We start from the raw sequence: 17,763 nt of genomic DNA, 5'->3' as shown, positions 1-17,763 counted from the left end.
GTGTCCCAAGGAGTTTTGCTTTGTCCTAGAGACACATTGAACACTATTCTGTGAAGTCAAACTGCTTTCTTATCATATATTCCTATATGTTTTCCTTTGGAGTTCTCTCTTTCATGCTGTGTCTCAATTGAATCTGAGAAGAAAGGGTGTGAGTTGCCTATCTGGCTTCAGTTGTTTGGGAGCAGAATTTCTGCCTTGCTGCTATGAAGGACTATTTTTTAATCTCATCTGAATGGTTTACCTTTCTCAGCTTGTCCTTTGGAAAGATTAGAGAAGCAAAGGACTAAGAAGGAAAAGGCCATCTGTAGTGGGCTTTAGAAACTCATGTTTGAGTTTTATGGCATGTGTTACTGCCTATCTTGGCTGAGTTAGCCTGGCCCAGCAAGGTAGTCCTGGGCCTTGAAGGAGGCCTCCCAGCACACAGGAAAGACCTTCAGGATAGATGTGACTATGGTTGTTGTTTCTGTGGGACACCTTTTGGCACCACCCAATGATCAGCACAGCTGATGAGCCTTCAACCTGATTGGGGACCTGTTTAGTAGGAGAGATGACTGGCAAATTTCTGCACTTTCCTGGAGGGAAAGTAGCTCTCTTAAACTAGTAGAGACAATAAGTGAATCCTTCATAAAAAGGATGACTGTAAGGGTAAGTGCAAAGCAAAACCTTCTTTGTGGAAGTATATTGCAATGCAAGCAGTTTTGACCTTTTTTGTTATTGTTAAATTGGGGTTGAAAGTTCTGGGATCTGGAATTATTGAAAAATGTTTCTTCTCTCCATTCTCTTCCAAAAAGCCAGTGTTACTTAGGTTCCAGGTGTTTACAACAGTGAGTTTTCTTCTCATCACCCCAAGTTCTTCTGTTTTCCCCTTTCTTTCTTTGAACAAGTCATTACATAATGTGGTTGTTCCTCAGTGGGTGTTCGAGCTATGACAGCTTCTGGTCCAGCCATTGTCCCCCCCCTCCCCTGACTGCTTTGTAGTCCTAGAGCAAATTGCCCTCCCTTGTTTTCCCCCCATGCCTACCACAAAGTTTCATAGAAAGGAATATGTACCCTATTCTTTCAGGAGTAAATAAAGTGGCACATTCATACAAATTTGGAGTTTTTTAATGGTGAAGTGTTTTGTGTCTCAGACTAACTATGGCTAATGGACTTATTTATTATATTATGAAAATGGATTTTTTTTCCTTTTTTTAATTTTTTTTTGAAAATGGATTTTTTTAACAAGCCAGGCATTCTATTTTTTTTTTTTGCTAAGAATATATGTCATTATACTTAATTGTCAAGATATACTTAATATTTATTTCCGACTCATTAAACTTTTTTTCCTCTGGGCTACACCCATGGTGCTGGGATCACTTCTGTAGGGTTTGGGGGACTGTGCAGTGCTGAGGATTCAACCCTGGTCCTATTTACACATTTTTGTAACTCAGTTCCTTAACAACAATAACAAAAAAGTACAACACAAAGGTATAGAAACACAGATTTGTATTTATAAAGTTTAGTTTGTGTGTTTCACTAGAACAGCAAACCAGATTTATATTTTTCATGTAACAGATAGCTATGGGACTATGGTTTAGCTGCTTCCACAAAAGGAAAAGCCTGTGTATTTTTACTGCAGAAGTGTACTTGGAAGTACATCCCTTTAGTCCACTGCACTCATGTGTGATGCAGATTGTGTATACCCCCCTTCAGTATTTGCAGAAGAGGCAAGTCCTGGGTCCTGATGAGTGCTTGAGTTAACCAGACTCACCTTGACTGTACTCTTTGGAAATGTTGAATGATCATTTTTTAAAGCACTCATTCCTGCACCTCTTGAACTATTTCAACTCCTGTTGATTTGGTGTATGCTCCCATGGAGTGGACCTGCTTAGTTGATGGGGCCTCCGGTTCCACTGGGTATTCCAGTGACCTTAGAAGAATGTATAGTATTTATGTTAGGGGAATACTTTTTATAGGTGAGTTATAGGTGCTCTACCTTTAAGTTACTGGTGGAGAAGATACTTGAGGTTTTAGAGGGACTATTTTAATGGCTCTGATTAATTTTTTTTAGAATTTTTTTTAGAATTTAGAGCTATTTACCCAAATCTATAAGGTGATCAGAATATCAGCATCTAGAGTTGTACAGTAGTCAGGTATGTTAGAAAAGAAAGGTGACTTTAAAATGACGTGAGTTACAAGTTATTTTACCAGGGGATCATCTAGTCTGTAACAAGTTACCTGACATAGAGCATACATAATAAGGTAAAAGGGGAAAAAAAAAAAAAAAGAGGGAACCCAGAACAAGTGTTAACTCTTCTGGGTTATTGGTAGTCTGCTAAAAGCAGACAAGGTATAAGTGAGACAGACCTATGCTCTGTAAGATGAAGGCAATGGGAAGGGAGTTTTGACCAGTCAGCTCTTGGCCATTTTGCCTGTAAAGTCTTTCTTGGTTTTGTTTTGGGGCCATACCTAGTGATGCTCAGGGTTTACTCCTGGCTCTACACTCAGAAATCACTCCTGGCGGGCTCAGGGGACCATATGGGATGCTGAGGATCAAACTTAGGTTAGCCGTCTGCAAGGCAAACACCTTCCCTGCTGTATTATTGCTCCAGCCCCATGTAAAGCCATCTTTGAGGAGGTACTGCTGTAAGGTAGTCTGATAGCTACCAAATGTGCAGTGTGCCCTTCCAGAGGATGGGGCAGAAATTGGTTTGGGTCGTATTCGGTTAGGAAAATACTCAAGATAAATTCAAGTCCAACATCTCCACCAGGAACTTGACTTAATAAGAGAGATTACTGAAGCATCTTGTTTCCATTCTCCCTGGTCCTCCTCCTCTCACCTAGCCAGTGGCTGTGAACATTCCTAGGTGGAGAGAACAGTCATTGTTCAAGGCTATTTTTGGCCTGAGGGTTTGGGGTATGTTGATATTTGTCGGTTACTATGACTTCTTTTTTTTCCCCCTCAATTGCATCAAACCCTTAAAACATGGTGGTAAGTGAGCGATCTGCATGCTTTTGGAGTTTGTTTAATCTCCGCTTCAGTCTATACGATGCACAGTTCATGATGTTAACACTTTTCTTCAAGTTTACTTCATTCACTTTCACAACTAATTTGGATTTCAGTTTGCTGTTTTAATACTCATTTACTTTGATTTTTGTACCTTTTTTTCTGTAGTTCTGTTTTCCCTTTCCCAAGTTCCTGTTAGGGTAAAGTTGTTTCTGTGTCTGAGTGAAGGGAGAGAGGTGCTGCAGAGAGTGATTCCGAGTAGAAAGTAGACAGGAGGTCCTGTCCTCCTGGTCAGTGTGAAGTGAACTGGGGAGAGACACACGAAGGGGCTCAGGCAGTGAGCATTTGCCTTAACAGCCACTGCTCCCACTTGCAGGCACTACAGCTGCTTGGGGCTCCAGTCCTCTGTGCAGCCCTTTGCATGTTAGCAGCTTGTTGGGCTGAAAAGGGAGTTACTAGGTAGCCACCAGAAAATACTTCCTCAACACCAAAGAGAGAAGAAAAGCTTGTGGGAAAGAGCCTGGGTCGGTATCTGCAGCTTTCTGCTTTGGCAATCGCCATTCCCTCTCCCTTGCTTTTTCTTTTCAGGATGCCACTAGATATTATTCTTGTATCAGCTCTCTTGCTTTAGATTTAGTATTTTCAGGTGCACAGCCAGAACACTAAACATATTCTAAGTTTGCTCCAGTTGTCTGTCCCTTAAGTGCTTATTTCTTCCGAGCATGTAGCTGAGCTGGCTTGGCTGGGATGCTGAGAACATTAGTTTGTTGCTGAGGGAGGGTTAGTCTGGACTCCTTTGTCTTATTCCTGGTATATGTCTTTATATAAACACAGATGTCTTGGTTGTCCTTAAGTTGAGTTTGTTCTCTGTACCTGTTGTTAGTTCTAAGACACTGTGATGTGTCACTAATCTGTTGTTTTGGGTGATAAATTGTTGGTTTGTGGTTAGTTCTTTTTTCGTTGTTTTGTTTTGTTTTATGGAACTTTTTTTTTTATTTTTGCTCCAGTCACTGTGTGTGCTGGCGGTGGCTTTGCCTCTCCGTTGCCTCAAAGGAACAGGTGGAGCAATGTCTACCTGGGACAGACATTACTCCTGATGTGTGCTCCTGCAGATGGCTACACTGAGACTGTAATCTTCATAACTGCTTCATGTGCACCAAGCCCCCTTGTGGAATCCTGCTGAGAGGTTTTCTAGAAGCTTTTAGTAAATCAAACATTCTGAATCACTTAATCCATCTGACTTTTATAAAATAAAAAGAAATTAAGAGCATGTATTTGTTTTTCCCCTTAGTGGGCTGTAAAAACAGATTTTCTGTATTCTCTATTTAAAGGGAGTCAAGACACCCTTAGTTGTGAAACAGGAAAGAAAAAACAGATATCTGAATAATGCCAATTTAAGAAGCCTTCTCAGTTTATACCATGTAAACATTTTGATTTTACATAAAAAGGTGTTTCATGGCTCACTGAGGTTTGAGCTCTGGTTTTGTCCAGAGCACAAGAGCGAGCCTTTTCATTTGAACTACCTTTTGAGAGGGATATCAACTTCACTATTGAGCTTTCCCTGATGTGTCACAGAATGTCCTCTGGTATGCAGACACTTGTTGGACTAGCCCAGCAGAGCTGGCCTACTACCTGGTTGAACAGTTATGGCCTCCTCTTCCTCAATCACACTCTCCAGACTAAAGACTCCTAAAGATTACATCATAGCAAGGAAAAAAGGGTTCCTTGGGGAAGTGAGGATGTGTGGCTAATGTATAGCACGCACACACATCCATCCATCCATCCATGTTGCAGGATTGAATCAAAATTGCCTGCATTCATCGTAAGAAAACAAACAGCAGGATTTTACAACTGAAATGTTGGTTTGTCTTCTCATCTAAGAGTGAACCACTGGAACTTGGGGACAAGATGAGTATGATGATATTACAGCCTATCTGTCCACTACAGTTGCAGTTTTTCATGACAAGCATTCAAAAGTGTTAACTAAAACCATTGAAACAACATACCTGCCATTTAAAACTTGAATCAAGAAATAACTCCATGAGTGTTTTTGCACCTCCAGATGGAATGGCCTTGACTAAATGCTGTGACTAGCCATGTTTGCCACTTGCAGTTGTTGTTCTGTCACTCTTTATGCACTGTCTCACAATGTTTTCCTTTCTTCTCCTGTTTCTCAATGAACTACTACAAAATGAAATTATCCTTCAAGATGATGAACCAGCTGGGCCAGTGTAAGTACCTTGTTGAAAATTGATTTCAATCGTTTTATTAATGTCCTGCTTTTTAACAGACAGTGCAGGTAAGTGTGTTGGAGAAGAGTGTTGTAGTGTAGTCTTCTCGGCCCAACATGAGCTGTTGGCCATTTCATTTCCAGACAGGCTCTTTGTACAGTTTAGTCTTCATTAACACCACCAAGTAGGAAGAAATTAAATTTTTGTATATCTCATTGATGTTTTGGAAAATGACTATCTGAGAAGATTCAGGTTATGTTAAAGTTAGCTGCATGCTCATTACTGCATCCATCTGGCTATATTTGGACTTGTAGTTTTATCAACATTTGGTTTGTTCAAGAGAGATGGAGTGGAAATTTAGAATCAACCCAAGATCAAAAGTAAGATTGGCAACAGTGCCAAACTATACAGGGCACAGCTTTGCCTGTATAGAACCTGGGTATCGGCTTGGGAACAGAAGAGATGGGAAAAGTACCTGTGAATCACCTGCTTTGGGAGTCAAAAGGCTTTTCTCACTGAAGGCATGTAGGCACTTTATACAGGAATACTTTTATGGTCTATTTTATGGCCTAGATCATGCAGTAAGATTCTTCTTCACCAGGGATGGCAGTGAAAAGAGCCCCTGTATTTCCATGTGAGTTAAACTTTCAAAGTTGAGCTTGAGTTGAACTCTATATGACTCTTATGATGCAATTTTTCCTCCAAAGGAAAACCAACTCTACCAACAATCACAAAGATAAAAACTTGCGCCAGAGAAACACAAATTAAATACTGCTTATAATGTAAGTATGGCTTCTTTATAACTTTTAAGTTATACTTAATGTGTTTCATTAAATATATGAACGTGTTACAAATTCTTCAGTAATGTTCTGTTGAGAGAACCTCATTTATTTCAGAGCAACTGAAAGTAACTAGTAATTTTAGCTGCCAAAAAGAACATTTTTCATCTGCACTGGTTCAGCTATTCGCATAATTGCTGTTTTATTTCATAAATGATGTTTCTTTAAAAATGCTTTTGCTTATATCTTTAAAAAGACATTAGAAGTATCACTTTCTTGGGTGGTTATTGCAGAGGCATGAATGGAGGAGGCCTGATACATGGAGATCAGAATTTCACCCCACATCCCTGAGCATGCTGTTTGTCCCAAATCTGATCTGATGTGCAGCCTGTGGAGTCTCAGGTGTATATTTCCTTTTAAGTTTACAAATACTCTTTTTCTTTTCTTTACAGATCTTTAGGTTCCTAAAACCGGCACCATGACCTGCTAAATTTTCTGCTTGGACCTTTTTGGTTCTCTCCCCTTTCAAGTGAGCAACACAACAATGACTGTCTAAAGCATGCCTTATTTAGCCTCTCCTGTCAGGGTGACCTAGCCAGGTACATTTTAAACAATGCTTCAGTGTAGAAGGTGTAAACTATTTGGGCTTGATGTGCTGTGAATGTTGCTTTATTCCCCTCTTCCTTTGTTAAAATATTTAAATAGAAGTGAAAAGGTCCTCTGAGGGTCCACACATGCATGCGCCATTTTTTACTTAATGCAGCTGTTAAATTGGCCAAGTTCTAAAATGCACTGCTGCCCTCTAGTGATACATTTTTGTAAAGTACAGCAAAACCTACAGATATATACAGTATATAAATATATATATATATATTTATATTTTTGGGGGTGGGAGAAATCCAAAATAAAATAAATGCTTGTTTCATTTTTAAGCTGCTGATATTTGTTCCTTATGTATGTTGTCAGATGAGGAAATTGTGCAGTTCTGGTACATACAGATAGATGAGTAATATAAACTGAAATTTATAATTTTAAGGGCTTAACCTATGATTTTGCTGAGAAGCTGGAGGAGTTCACTGAATGGATATAATAAAGTGCAGTATATATATATATATGATTGCTTTACGTGATTATGTAAATTCTTAAATCCTTTGCACTGATGTGTTGAATCATATTGTACATTCAATTAAGGCAAACTTTTATAATTTACCTATTGTTTTCAATGACCTTGAAATGTTATAGCATGGTATTCTATGCAACTAGCTATACTTTGGGGTTGATACTGTATTTTTTCACATTGATTTAATAAATGGTTGTGTAGATTTTCTCACCCAGTAGGGTTCTCACGCGGTGCGTAACCATAGATGCATGTATTTGTGTTTTGTGTAATTGTGGAAGTGCAATGATGTATAAAAAGTGGATCAACCTGTTTTTAAAAATAAAACATTGATAAAAGGTGTTTGGAATAATATTCTTTATTCTAATCTTAGGAGGAAGCATTTTTCCAGTGTTGTGAAAGCTTCATAGTTCTGTGTTACATAGAACATTAAATTTTAAACCCTGCCAGCTTCTTTAGCTCCTTTTCTACCTCTTCCACAAATGCTGGGAAATTCTGATCCATGAGGCACAAGCGTAGGAAAGGGCCTATGTCTTCCACATTCCAGGCAGACTGTTCTGTATACACCGAAGGCAGCTCTTCAGAAGCCAGGAATGACTGGGAATTCGAGAAGAATAGTTTATCAGAGATCAGAAGGAACAGCTTGGATGATAGAACACAGGTAAGATTAGGGAAACATAACACCAAAATAAAATTACTGTCTGCATCACAAGGTTTCTTTACATAATTGGTCTGTTTGGGGGCCACACCCGCTAGTGCTTGTATTACTCCTGGCTCTGAACTGAAATCACAACTGGCATTCTTATGGGATGATGGTGATAGAGCCCAGGCCTGCCAGGTGCAAGGCAAATGCGTACCTGCTGTACTATTGCTTGCTCTAGTCCCCACTTTTTTTTCTTTTTTTTTTGGTTTTTGGGCCACACTCGGTGGTGCTCTTGGGTTACTCCTGGCTCTGCACTCAGAATTCTTAAAAAAGAATTTTGGGCCGCACTTGGAAGTACTTGAGGGACTATATGGGATGCTGGGGATCAAACCCTGGTCCATCCCAGCTTGGCCATGTGCAAGGCAAACACCCTACTGTTGTGCTATCACTCCACCTCCCCCCTCCCCATAATAATTTTAAATACACAAAGGAAGTAAATGTGTACTTTTAAGTATTTTAAGAGTACTAATAAACTCTTCAATGAATGAACTCCAATGGTTTAATTTAGTTCATCTTCCACCCTCACTGGTGATTTAATTAGTTAAGCACGTGGAAACCAGGTTCTTTATTCCATTCATCGAGGTCACTAATTGACCATACACAGAACACAGTTCAGTCACACTTGCCTTTTCTCTCCAGTAGGAAACCTCACACAATGAAGAGCCCTAGCTGAACATTTCTATCAGTCCTCAGTCATTCCCTTTACATTCTCTCTGTCCCTTTGTTTTCAAACCCTCAACCTGTTCAAATATTGTCACAGCTTTTCCATTATATTGAGTTTTTTCATATAGTGATGTGGGTGTTCTGTAGTTAAGTTGCCAGTTTTTAGTTATTAGAAGTCTGTGCTTGGCAGTTGGTGATGTCTGTTATCACAGGGTGCAAAGTCCTGCTTTGTGCCCATTGATGGCACTTGAACTCCTACCTAATAGAATTCATGTCATGCGGAGCAGAGACGGCTTATGTCCTTTCTGTGGATTAGGAAGCTCAGTACATTTGTATACAACTGAACTGTCTCAATAATCGGGGTTAACTTTCCTAATTTCCAGCAAGCCTTTCAGATTCAACCTAAAGGTAGAGAACGAAGCCCTGTTCTCCAGTGAGAGCCCTTTGAAAATGTAAGTGTTTTCTCTCAAAATTTCTCTGTGTGTGTACATGCTGCTTTAGCTTCTTAAAAACTTAGTACTTTGAGTATCTTTCATGCCAGTAGATAGGGATCTACATTGTTTCAACTGTAGTATCCCTTCTCTGTTTATACCATAACTGCTAAGTATCCTATTAATACACATTTATATTTCAAGTTTCATTGACTATCATAAACATTGATGAACATGTTTATATAATTGTGTAGTTTTTACTTACTTGATAGAGTTGAATTTGATATTTGTTGCTTTCCTAAAAGTTTTATCAGGGACTGGATAGTACAGATGCCATATAGTATAATACAGTATAGAAAGGGACATGGCTGACTCAGGTTTGATCCCCAGCATCCCATACAGTTCCTCAAGTACTTCCAAGTGTGGCCCAAAATTCTTTTTTAATCAGCTTAGGTTCCTAACTTGTCTAGGAAGTTAGAGCAAATTAGCAGCACACCTGATCTTGCAGATTGGTGCTATTTCTTGTCTGAGCACAGTTCTTGATACTAATAAGGGATATGGTACAGCCTTTTGTTTGTTTTTTGGACCATACCCAGTGGGAACCTTATGAGATGCCAAGGATTAAACCTGGGTCAGCTGTGTGTAAGGCAAGTGCTCTCCCTGCTGTACTATCACTCGAGACTTAAGGTACAGTTTATACAGCAACTGATATTCCCTAAATAAGGAAATAGCCCCACACCTTGCTCCTTGTCTTTTGTGGCTCCATTGACCTTTAATCCCATCAGAAATGTAGGGCACACTATGGGTAGGCAGGAGGAAGATTTTCTGCTGTACAAAGCTTTTGAATTTATCCTGTCATAATTGGTGGAGCACAAAGTAGATATAAGCTCCTATTCCTATTTCTTGTTTTTAACTTTATATTCATGTTCACTTATTTGGAATTAGTGAGAAATCATCCTGCAAAACCCCATGTAGAATTGAATGGGATAGCAGTGGGGAAAGGACCCTCAAGGATATCCCATCAGGCATCAAGTACCATGCATTTGAGGAATGGATTTTGTAGGATTCTTTGGTTTTTAACAAATTGTAAGGGGAGAGGGCCTTTGAGGACAAGTTGTGCTTGCAGTGAATCCTTCTGGTTTCCTCACTCCCATCTCAGCTCTTAACACTGAGAAGTGGCCTCAACAGAACCCACTGTTGACCTGTCTCCAAATTCATTTTGATACTATCTTAGCATAGTCTTCAAATTTCATTTCCAACATTAACTAGAAACTATTATACACTTTTTGAGAAAGTGGTTAAATGCTTTATTTCACACATTTAAAGGCTAGTTGTTTTCAGTTGATGATCCAGATGTGTATGAAGATTGAAACTAGTGCTTTAGATCGGGATGTGAACTTTTTTCTGACAAGGGCCGTTTGGATACATGTAACACTCACAGGCCACATAATACAGGCAGAACACTGGGCACCTGTGTCTGTTCTATCATAGAAGAGCCAGACCCCACAATTTCAGTTGTCTTATATGGCATGCAAGTTAGATATTCCCATATTTAGATCTGAGTTTATTTGTTTATAATGGATTTTAAATTTATTTTCAATAAACATTTGAATTGCACACCATGTTTATGGACATAAAAGTTGTGGATAGAAAATGCAACTGTGATCCCAACAACTTTCCTTTTATTTAATAGATTCAGTACATACCTACCTATCTGCCTAATTTCATTGGGGTAAATGAGAATGGCTTGTCTTTGCCACCTTTTCCTTTTTCTTTTTTTGGTTTTGGGTCACATCCGGCAGCGCTCAGGGGTTACTCCTGGCTCTATGGTCCGAAATTGCTACTGGCAGGCTCGGGGGACCATATGGGATACCAGCATTCGAACCAACGACCTTCTGCATGCAAGGCAAATGCCTTACCTCCATGCTATCTCTCCAGCCCCAATCTTTTTTTCCCTTCCTTCTTTGCTTCCTTCTTTCCTCCCTCCCTCCCTCCCTTCTCTTCTTTCCTCCCTTCCTTCTTCCCTTCCTTCTTCCCTTCCTCCCTCCCTCCCTCCCTCCCTCCCTCCCTCCCTCCCTCCCTCCCTCCTTCCTTCTTTTTTTTTTTTTTAATCACACCTGGCAGGCAGCTCTCAGGGGTTACTCCTGGTTCTGTGCTCAGAAATTGCTCCTGGCAGGAGGACCATATGGGATGTCAGGATTTGAACCACTGTCCATCCTTGGCCAACAGCGTGCAAGGGGAATGCACCACCGCTGTGCTAATCTCTCCTGTTTTTGCCACCTTTGATATGTGTTTTTCAAATAGGGGCAATAGGCAAAAGTCAAGTTAATGATCAAAGACCACCTCATGAGTCAGGGAGCCATAGGAAAGAAAAAGATCAGACAGAGGCCAGGGTCAGAAAAGGGTTGAGAACTATTTAATGTTCTAACTACTTACTGCTCTAGAAAGGCGTGAACTGAAGGGTACATTCTTCAAAATCACTTTTTGTGACAAGAAAATGAAAGCCTGGGAATAGGCCTACCTCAGCTAACCAGGCCACTGAGGTTCTTCCTTCTGGAGGCTTCATGCTGGATGTTCTGTTTGACTGTGCTGGGATCGGGGGTGCCTGCAAAGAGACCACCTGCAATTAGGACTAAACATCACTGTAGGTACCACCAGCCATTAGCAAGTGGCCAAAGGAAGACATAAAGGCAGTAATCCCTGTTGGTGAATCTGGTGCAGCAGAGCTAACAGCTTAAATCTCAGTCCTGTGAGGGCAGGACCAAGACGATGGAAAAGAACCAGTTGTGCATGTAAGTGACATCAACACAATGACTATAAAAAACAACAGCACATGGAGCTGGAGAGAGCACAGCAGTAGAGCATTTGCCTTGCATGCAACCGATCCAGGACAGATAGTGGTTCGAATCCTGGCATCCCGTAGGTCCCCCAAGCCTGCCAGGAGCAATTTCTGAGCACAGTGGTAGAAGTGTGATCCAAACCCCCTTCCAAAACAAACAAACAAAAAACAGCACAAAATCACACAAAGGGCCTCACTGATATCACCTCAGGCAGAATTAGACATTCAGATCTGAGCTGAGGAGTGCTTCCACTGAGCAGCTAAGTTTGAATGAGCCTCATCAGACTGAGTTCTGAACAATCATGTTTTTCCAGAACTCATTTTTGGATAGGACCTCAACAATCAGCATGTAAAAACCCAACAGAAGTTGAAGCCAGCTATGTCTAGCCAGAGGTGTACAGGGTCTCTTGTCTCAGCTCCACCCTCAGAGCTCACCTCTGCCTCAACAGACTCAACCAGTGGATAGCCTAATAGGCTTGAAGCCGCAGCTAGCTCCAAATGAAAGGAAGCTCTTCCAAAGTGAATGCCCCAGACTTAATTTCCATCCTAAATCAGAGAACCCCTAGCACGAAGAATGCAGAAAGGTTAATTTTTATGCCTGGTGCCACTATTAGAGCCTAAGAACCCACAGCACACAACAGACAGGATACAGTTGTCCCCAGGCCATATCCAGGAGTTGCCCATCCACAAGTGTAGCGGGAAGCCCTGCCTACTAAGCTTTGTTTCAGAGCAGCCATTCCCAAACAAATACTGTAGCTACAAAGATCAACTTGCTAAAAAGCTTCGATTGGGCACACGTGGCCACAATCTCTAGTGACTTCCCAAGACACTTGCACTATGAAGACCATGTTATCTGCCAAGCAGCAGCAACTATGAAAGCTGGTCTAGAGCCCAGACCAGATTCTGGTGCCATAAATCTGGCTGTCATGCAGAGCCACAGGCACCAAATATATCTTGCAAACATTTAAAAAATACAGGTCATCCATTGCTACCATTAGTCAGTGGAGTGACAGCCTGATGTGAACGGAAGCAGCAGATCACTGCTAAGAACATCTGGAACTTGGGGCTTTGCCTTTAGTTTCCATCATGAATCATGGGTCTCCCTTGTTGGTATACCTGGGAGGACTAGGGCATCCCTTTAGCCTCCAGCTCTGGGGAGCAATACTGCAACTGTTTTCTGCCCTTCAGGGCTTTCACCATAGTTCCATTTCCTTAGGCCTTTATATACCGGTGTTCCTGTGTATGTTCACGGGATTTAGGCAACCTTGTTGGCAACTGAGTCATCTTAAGTTCTCTCCCAGGCGAGCCCCCAAGTGCTCGGGTCCAGAATCAAAAGACTACACAACTGGAATAAGGTTTAATACTTTAATCTGTCTGCCAAAAAGGCCTCACACTGGCCAGCCAGGGCCATCTCCTTTGGGAGATGAGCCGACAAATTCCTTTTTTAATTTTTGATATTACTGGTTGCAACTTTTTTTTTTTTTCAAAAAGCACATGATTATAGTTGGGTTTCAGTCATAAAAAGAGCATCCCCCTTCACCAGTGCAACCTTCCCGTCACCAATGTTCCCATCTCCCTCCTTCCCCAGGAGCCTGTTTTCATGACAGGCATACTACTTCTCTCATTAACATTGTCATGATAGTGTTGTTATCTCTAACTACACTTAACACTCTTTGCTTCTAACCAATTCTTTTAAATGTCAGTGGTCACAGGATGGCTAGATCTATCAGAAAATAAAAATTCAGCTTTCTGCTTTCTACAAGGGATACTCAAACTCTCATGCTAAACATGGGGAAGATGGGGAAATGTTACAAATTAATGGTAGACTAAAAAAAAAAAAAAGCAGCTGTATTCTTGTATCAGATCCAGTAGAGTTAGGCTATTGTATTGATGAGAGGGGTGGCCATTGACTTAGTGGTTAAATGGTCAGTAGTATCAAGAGGATTAACTCTTACCAACATGCAGTGAAAGAGCACCAAAGTTTATAAAGCAATCTTGAGATAGGTGGGCAGCACCAAAGTAATAGTTGGAAATTTTTTAGGTTTTTGGGCTACACCTGGCATTGCTCAAGAGTTATTCTTTCTTGGCTTTGGGCTTAGGAATTACTCCTGGAAAGCTTGGGAGACTGAACTGAGCTATGACTGAACTTCGGTGAGCCACATGCTTGGTGAATGCCCTAGCTGCTGTAGATGGGAATTTTAAATTCTACTCTTAGCATTAGGCAGATCAACCAAGTAGAATATTAATGAAGAAGCAACACTAAGTGAAGAATTGGAAGGACTATATTAATGGACACACTCAAACACTGAATACACATTTGTCTCTAATACACATGGAGCATCCTCCAGGATAGACCACATGCTGGGACATAGTTCAGGTGCCCATAAAGTCATGAAAATAGAAATCACATCAGGTATCTTTTCAGACATGATGCCATGAAGGTAGAAATTAATCATTAAAAAAATGAAAAACTCCAATACATTATTACATAGTGAACCAAAGAGGAAAACAAAAAAGATTTTTTTGAAACAAGTGATAATGAAGATGCAAATCATCAGAGTGATGGGATATAGCCAGTGCATTTCTGAGGGGGAAATTTATTTCAGAAAAGAAGAAAAAGCTCAAAATAATTTATTCTCACAGTTTGAAAAACTAGAAAACCAGTAACAAAGGAAATATCAAAGAAGAAATTAAAAATAAAAAGGCACAACTCAGGGACATAAAAACCAAGAAAATAATCAAAAGGGTTAGTGAAACTAGGAGCTGTTTATGGTTTTTGTTTTTGTTTTTTTGGGTGGGGGGTGATGCTTAGGGGTTATTCCTGGCTTTGTGCTCAGATATCGCTTCTGGCTATGGGATTCTGGGGATCGAACTGCGGTCCATTTTAGGTTAGTGTGTGTAAGGCAGACACCCTACTGCTTGTGCCACCACTCTGACTCCTGTTTAAGTTTATTTTTAAAGAATTAAACGATATTGATAAACCCTTAGCTAGACTCATGAGGATAAATAATTGAAGAAAAGAGGGAAATTTATAATAGATAACTCAGAAATAAGATCAGATTACTACTGAAAACTTTATACCACTGTGCTAGAGAATCTACAATGAAGAATTTTTGAACCATAACCTCCCAAGATGGAATCAAGAGGAAGTAGAAAGTCTGAATAGACCACTAACAAGAAAATTAAAACCTCCCCAAGATCAAAAGCCCCAGTCCAGCTGGGTTCGCTTGTGAGTTCTACCATTCCTTTAAAGAAGTCTTTGTTTCTATACTCCTTAAGCACTTCTAAAATAACAGAGGAAGAAATTATCCCCAGCAGCTTTTATGTTAATAACAGGATTATTATGAAAAAGCAGGTCAAAGTATTCCAAAAATTATAGATCTCATATCCTCAATGAACACTGACACCAAAATGTCCTCAATGAAATATTTTAACCAAGTCCAAAAGTATCATACACTATGAACAACTGCAAAATAGTTTGATATACGCAAATCAGTATATCAATGGAAAAAATAAAAATCAATAGATGCAGAGGAAGCTTTTTGCCAAGATTCAACATCCATTAGGGATAGAAGAAACATAATGGTCATTTACAATAAACCCACATCCAAACATATTCATCATCACAAAATTGAACAGGCTTCCCTCGGGTCAGGCACAAGGCAAGGATATCCACTTTTTCTACTATTCAATTTTGGAAGCCCTTACCATATCAGTCAAGTGAGAAAACTATCACTATTTGCATAAGACAGTAAAAAAATACAAAAAACATAGAAAACCCTCAAGACTCCATTTAAAAGCCCATAGAATAAATCAGTACTGTAAAGTACTTCAAAACACACAAAAATCTGTTGTATTTATGTAAGCAAATAATGAGTTAGAGAGGGGAAAGACAACCTCATTTAAAATAGTGTAGGGGGGCAGTGATAGCACAGCAGTAAGGCCTTGCATGTGGCCAACACAGGACAGACCCTGGTTCGAATCCCAGCATCCCATATGGTCCCCTGAGCCTGCTAGGAGTAACCCCTAAGCTGGGTGTGACCCAAAAATCAAAAATAAAATAAAAGTGTCTAAAAACATTAGAGACTTAGAAATCAATTTAAAGGCAAACTTACTCATTTAAAACTATAAATCACTACAGAAGAAACAGGGGACAAGAGGAAATGTATTTTCTATTCATGAATTTGGAGAATTACTACCATGGGGTCAGAGCAGAGCAATGGGTAGTACACTTGTCTTGCATATAGTCAGGCCAAGCTTTATTCTCAGTATCTTGTATGGTTTCTTAAGTGTTGTCAGGCACAGACCCCAATCCACTCCCCATACCCCCAACTTCAAAGAAAAAGATTAAAATCACTGTTCTGCCTTAAAAGTTCTGAGGAAATTCTTCAAGGACTTAAACATCATTAAAATGTTTGTTTGTTTGTTTGTTTGTTTTTTGGACAATACCCGATCATGCTTGGGTTACTCCTGGCTATGTGTTCAGAAATTGCTCCTGGCTTGGGGGACCATATGGGACACTGAGGGATCGAACTGCAGTCCGTCCTAGGCTAGCACCAGACGCCTTACCGCTCCGTGCCACCACTTCTGGTCCCTAAAATTTGTTCCATTCAAATTCATCGTAAGGATCCGGAGTAAAAGCGCAGTGGTAGGGCATTTGCCTGGTGCATGGCTGACCCAGGACGGACCTGGGTTCTATCCCAGGCATCTCACATGGTCCCCCAAGCCAGGAGCGATTTCTGAGTGCATAGCCAGGAGTAGCCCCTGAGTGTCACCAGATGTGGCCCAAAAAAACAAAACAAAACAAAACAAAATATTGAGAGAAAAAAGGTAGGAGGTATTTCCTGGCTTTAAATTATACTATAAAGTTGCAGTATCAAAATTGTATGATACTGGGAAAAGAAAATTCACAGACCAGTGGAACAGAACTGAGATCTCAAAGACAAACCCTCAGGTTTATAGACAGTTAATCTATGACAGGTGCTATGTGCATAAAGTGGAGTGAGGAAATCCTCCAATAAATGGTGCTAAGAAAACCAGAAAGCCACAATCTCTCTTCTGGCAAAGGGTAAAAAGAAAGTGGATCCTTATCTTGCACCACTGACAAAAGTTAATTCAAAGTGATTAAAGACCTCAGACCAGAATCCATAAAATACTTCCGAGAACACAGGCAGTACTTCAGAGGTGTCTTTAATGATTTTACTCTATTGTGGCAAACTGCAACAAATGGGGCTTCCCCAAATTCAAAAGGTTTTGCATGCTGAAAGGAACTTGGATTAAGACAAGTTGTCCTACTAAATGGGAGGAAATATTTGTGTATCACTTAGTAAAGAGCCAATTATCCAAAATATATAAAACACAAAGCCCAGGGGCCGGAGAGATAGCATGGAGATAGGGTGTTTGCCTTGCAGGCAGAAGAAAGAGGGTCCTCCGAGCCTGCCAGGAGCAATTTCTGAGCGTAAAGCCAGGAGTAACCCCTGAGTGCTGCTGGGTGTGACCCAAAAGTAAAAAAAACAACCCCCACAAAGCCCAATAATAAAAATGACAATCACATTGTCTCCACAAACGAGTGGAGAGAAAGTGTTTATTGGGGCTGGAGCAGTAGCGCAGCGGTAGGGCTCTTTCCTTGCATGTGGCTGACCTAGGACAACCGCAGTTCGATCCCTGGCATCCCATATGGTCCTGCAAGCCAGGAGTAACCCCTGAGCATCACTGGATATGCCCCTCCCAAAAAAAAAAGTTTATTGTCACTTGTTAAAAGGAAAATGTAATGCAATACCACCACATCAGTGAGGCTGGGAATAGCTTGTTTGGGCAGAAATGTTAGAAAGAAATCCTCAATCACAGTTGGTGGAATATTAGCTCATTCAGCCTCTTTGGAAACAATGAAGTACAAAGGAACCTTTAAAAAAATTAAAACTAGAACTTACATATGACCCAGGTTCAATTTTTTTGCATCTATCCTCCAGCACAACACTAATTTGAAAAGATGTCTGCACGCTTAGCTGTAGTAA

At 40.4% G+C, this 17,763-nt stretch overlaps 2 protein-coding genes across 3 annotated transcripts in view; one reads left to right on the top strand and one right to left on the bottom strand.

The window, feature by feature from the left end:
- Nucleotides 1-7,455, top strand: part of NPTN (neuroplastin) — a 63,615-nt gene extending 56,160 nt beyond the window's left edge. The window contains exons 7-9 of one of the 2 annotated variants that reach the window (XM_049778133.1): nt 5,208-5,217; nt 5,925-5,999; nt 6,449-7,455. In XM_049778133.1, coding sequence (XP_049634090.1) covers nt 5,208-5,217; nt 5,925-5,985 — 71 coding nt within the window. In that variant the 3' untranslated portion in view covers nt 5,986-5,999; nt 6,449-7,455. Of the gene's footprint in view, nt 1-5,195; nt 5,218-5,924; nt 6,000-6,448 lie in introns of both variants that reach the window. The other variant, XM_049778124.1, reaches the window with a different exon arrangement.
- Nucleotides 7,456-7,516: 61 nt separating this feature from the next.
- Nucleotides 7,517-17,763, bottom strand: part of REC114 (REC114 meiotic recombination protein) — a 94,038-nt gene continuing 83,791 nt past the window's right edge. Inside the window, exons 6-8 of the mRNA XM_049778429.1 lie at nt 13,355-13,369; nt 11,432-11,486; nt 7,517-7,710 (exon numbers count right to left, since the gene is read on the bottom strand). Coding sequence (XP_049634386.1) covers nt 7,543-7,710; nt 11,432-11,486; nt 13,355-13,369 — 238 coding nt within the window. The 3' untranslated portion in view covers nt 7,517-7,542. The remainder of the gene's footprint in view (nt 7,711-11,431; nt 11,487-13,354; nt 13,370-17,763) is intronic.

The sequence above is a fragment of the Suncus etruscus genome, chromosome 1 (genome assembly GCF_024139225.1).
Source record: "Suncus etruscus isolate mSunEtr1 chromosome 1, mSunEtr1.pri.cur, whole genome shotgun sequence".
Classification (NCBI taxonomy): domain Eukaryota; kingdom Metazoa; phylum Chordata; class Mammalia; order Eulipotyphla; family Soricidae; genus Suncus; species Suncus etruscus.
This window is presented reverse-complemented; position numbering and strand designations above follow the sequence as displayed.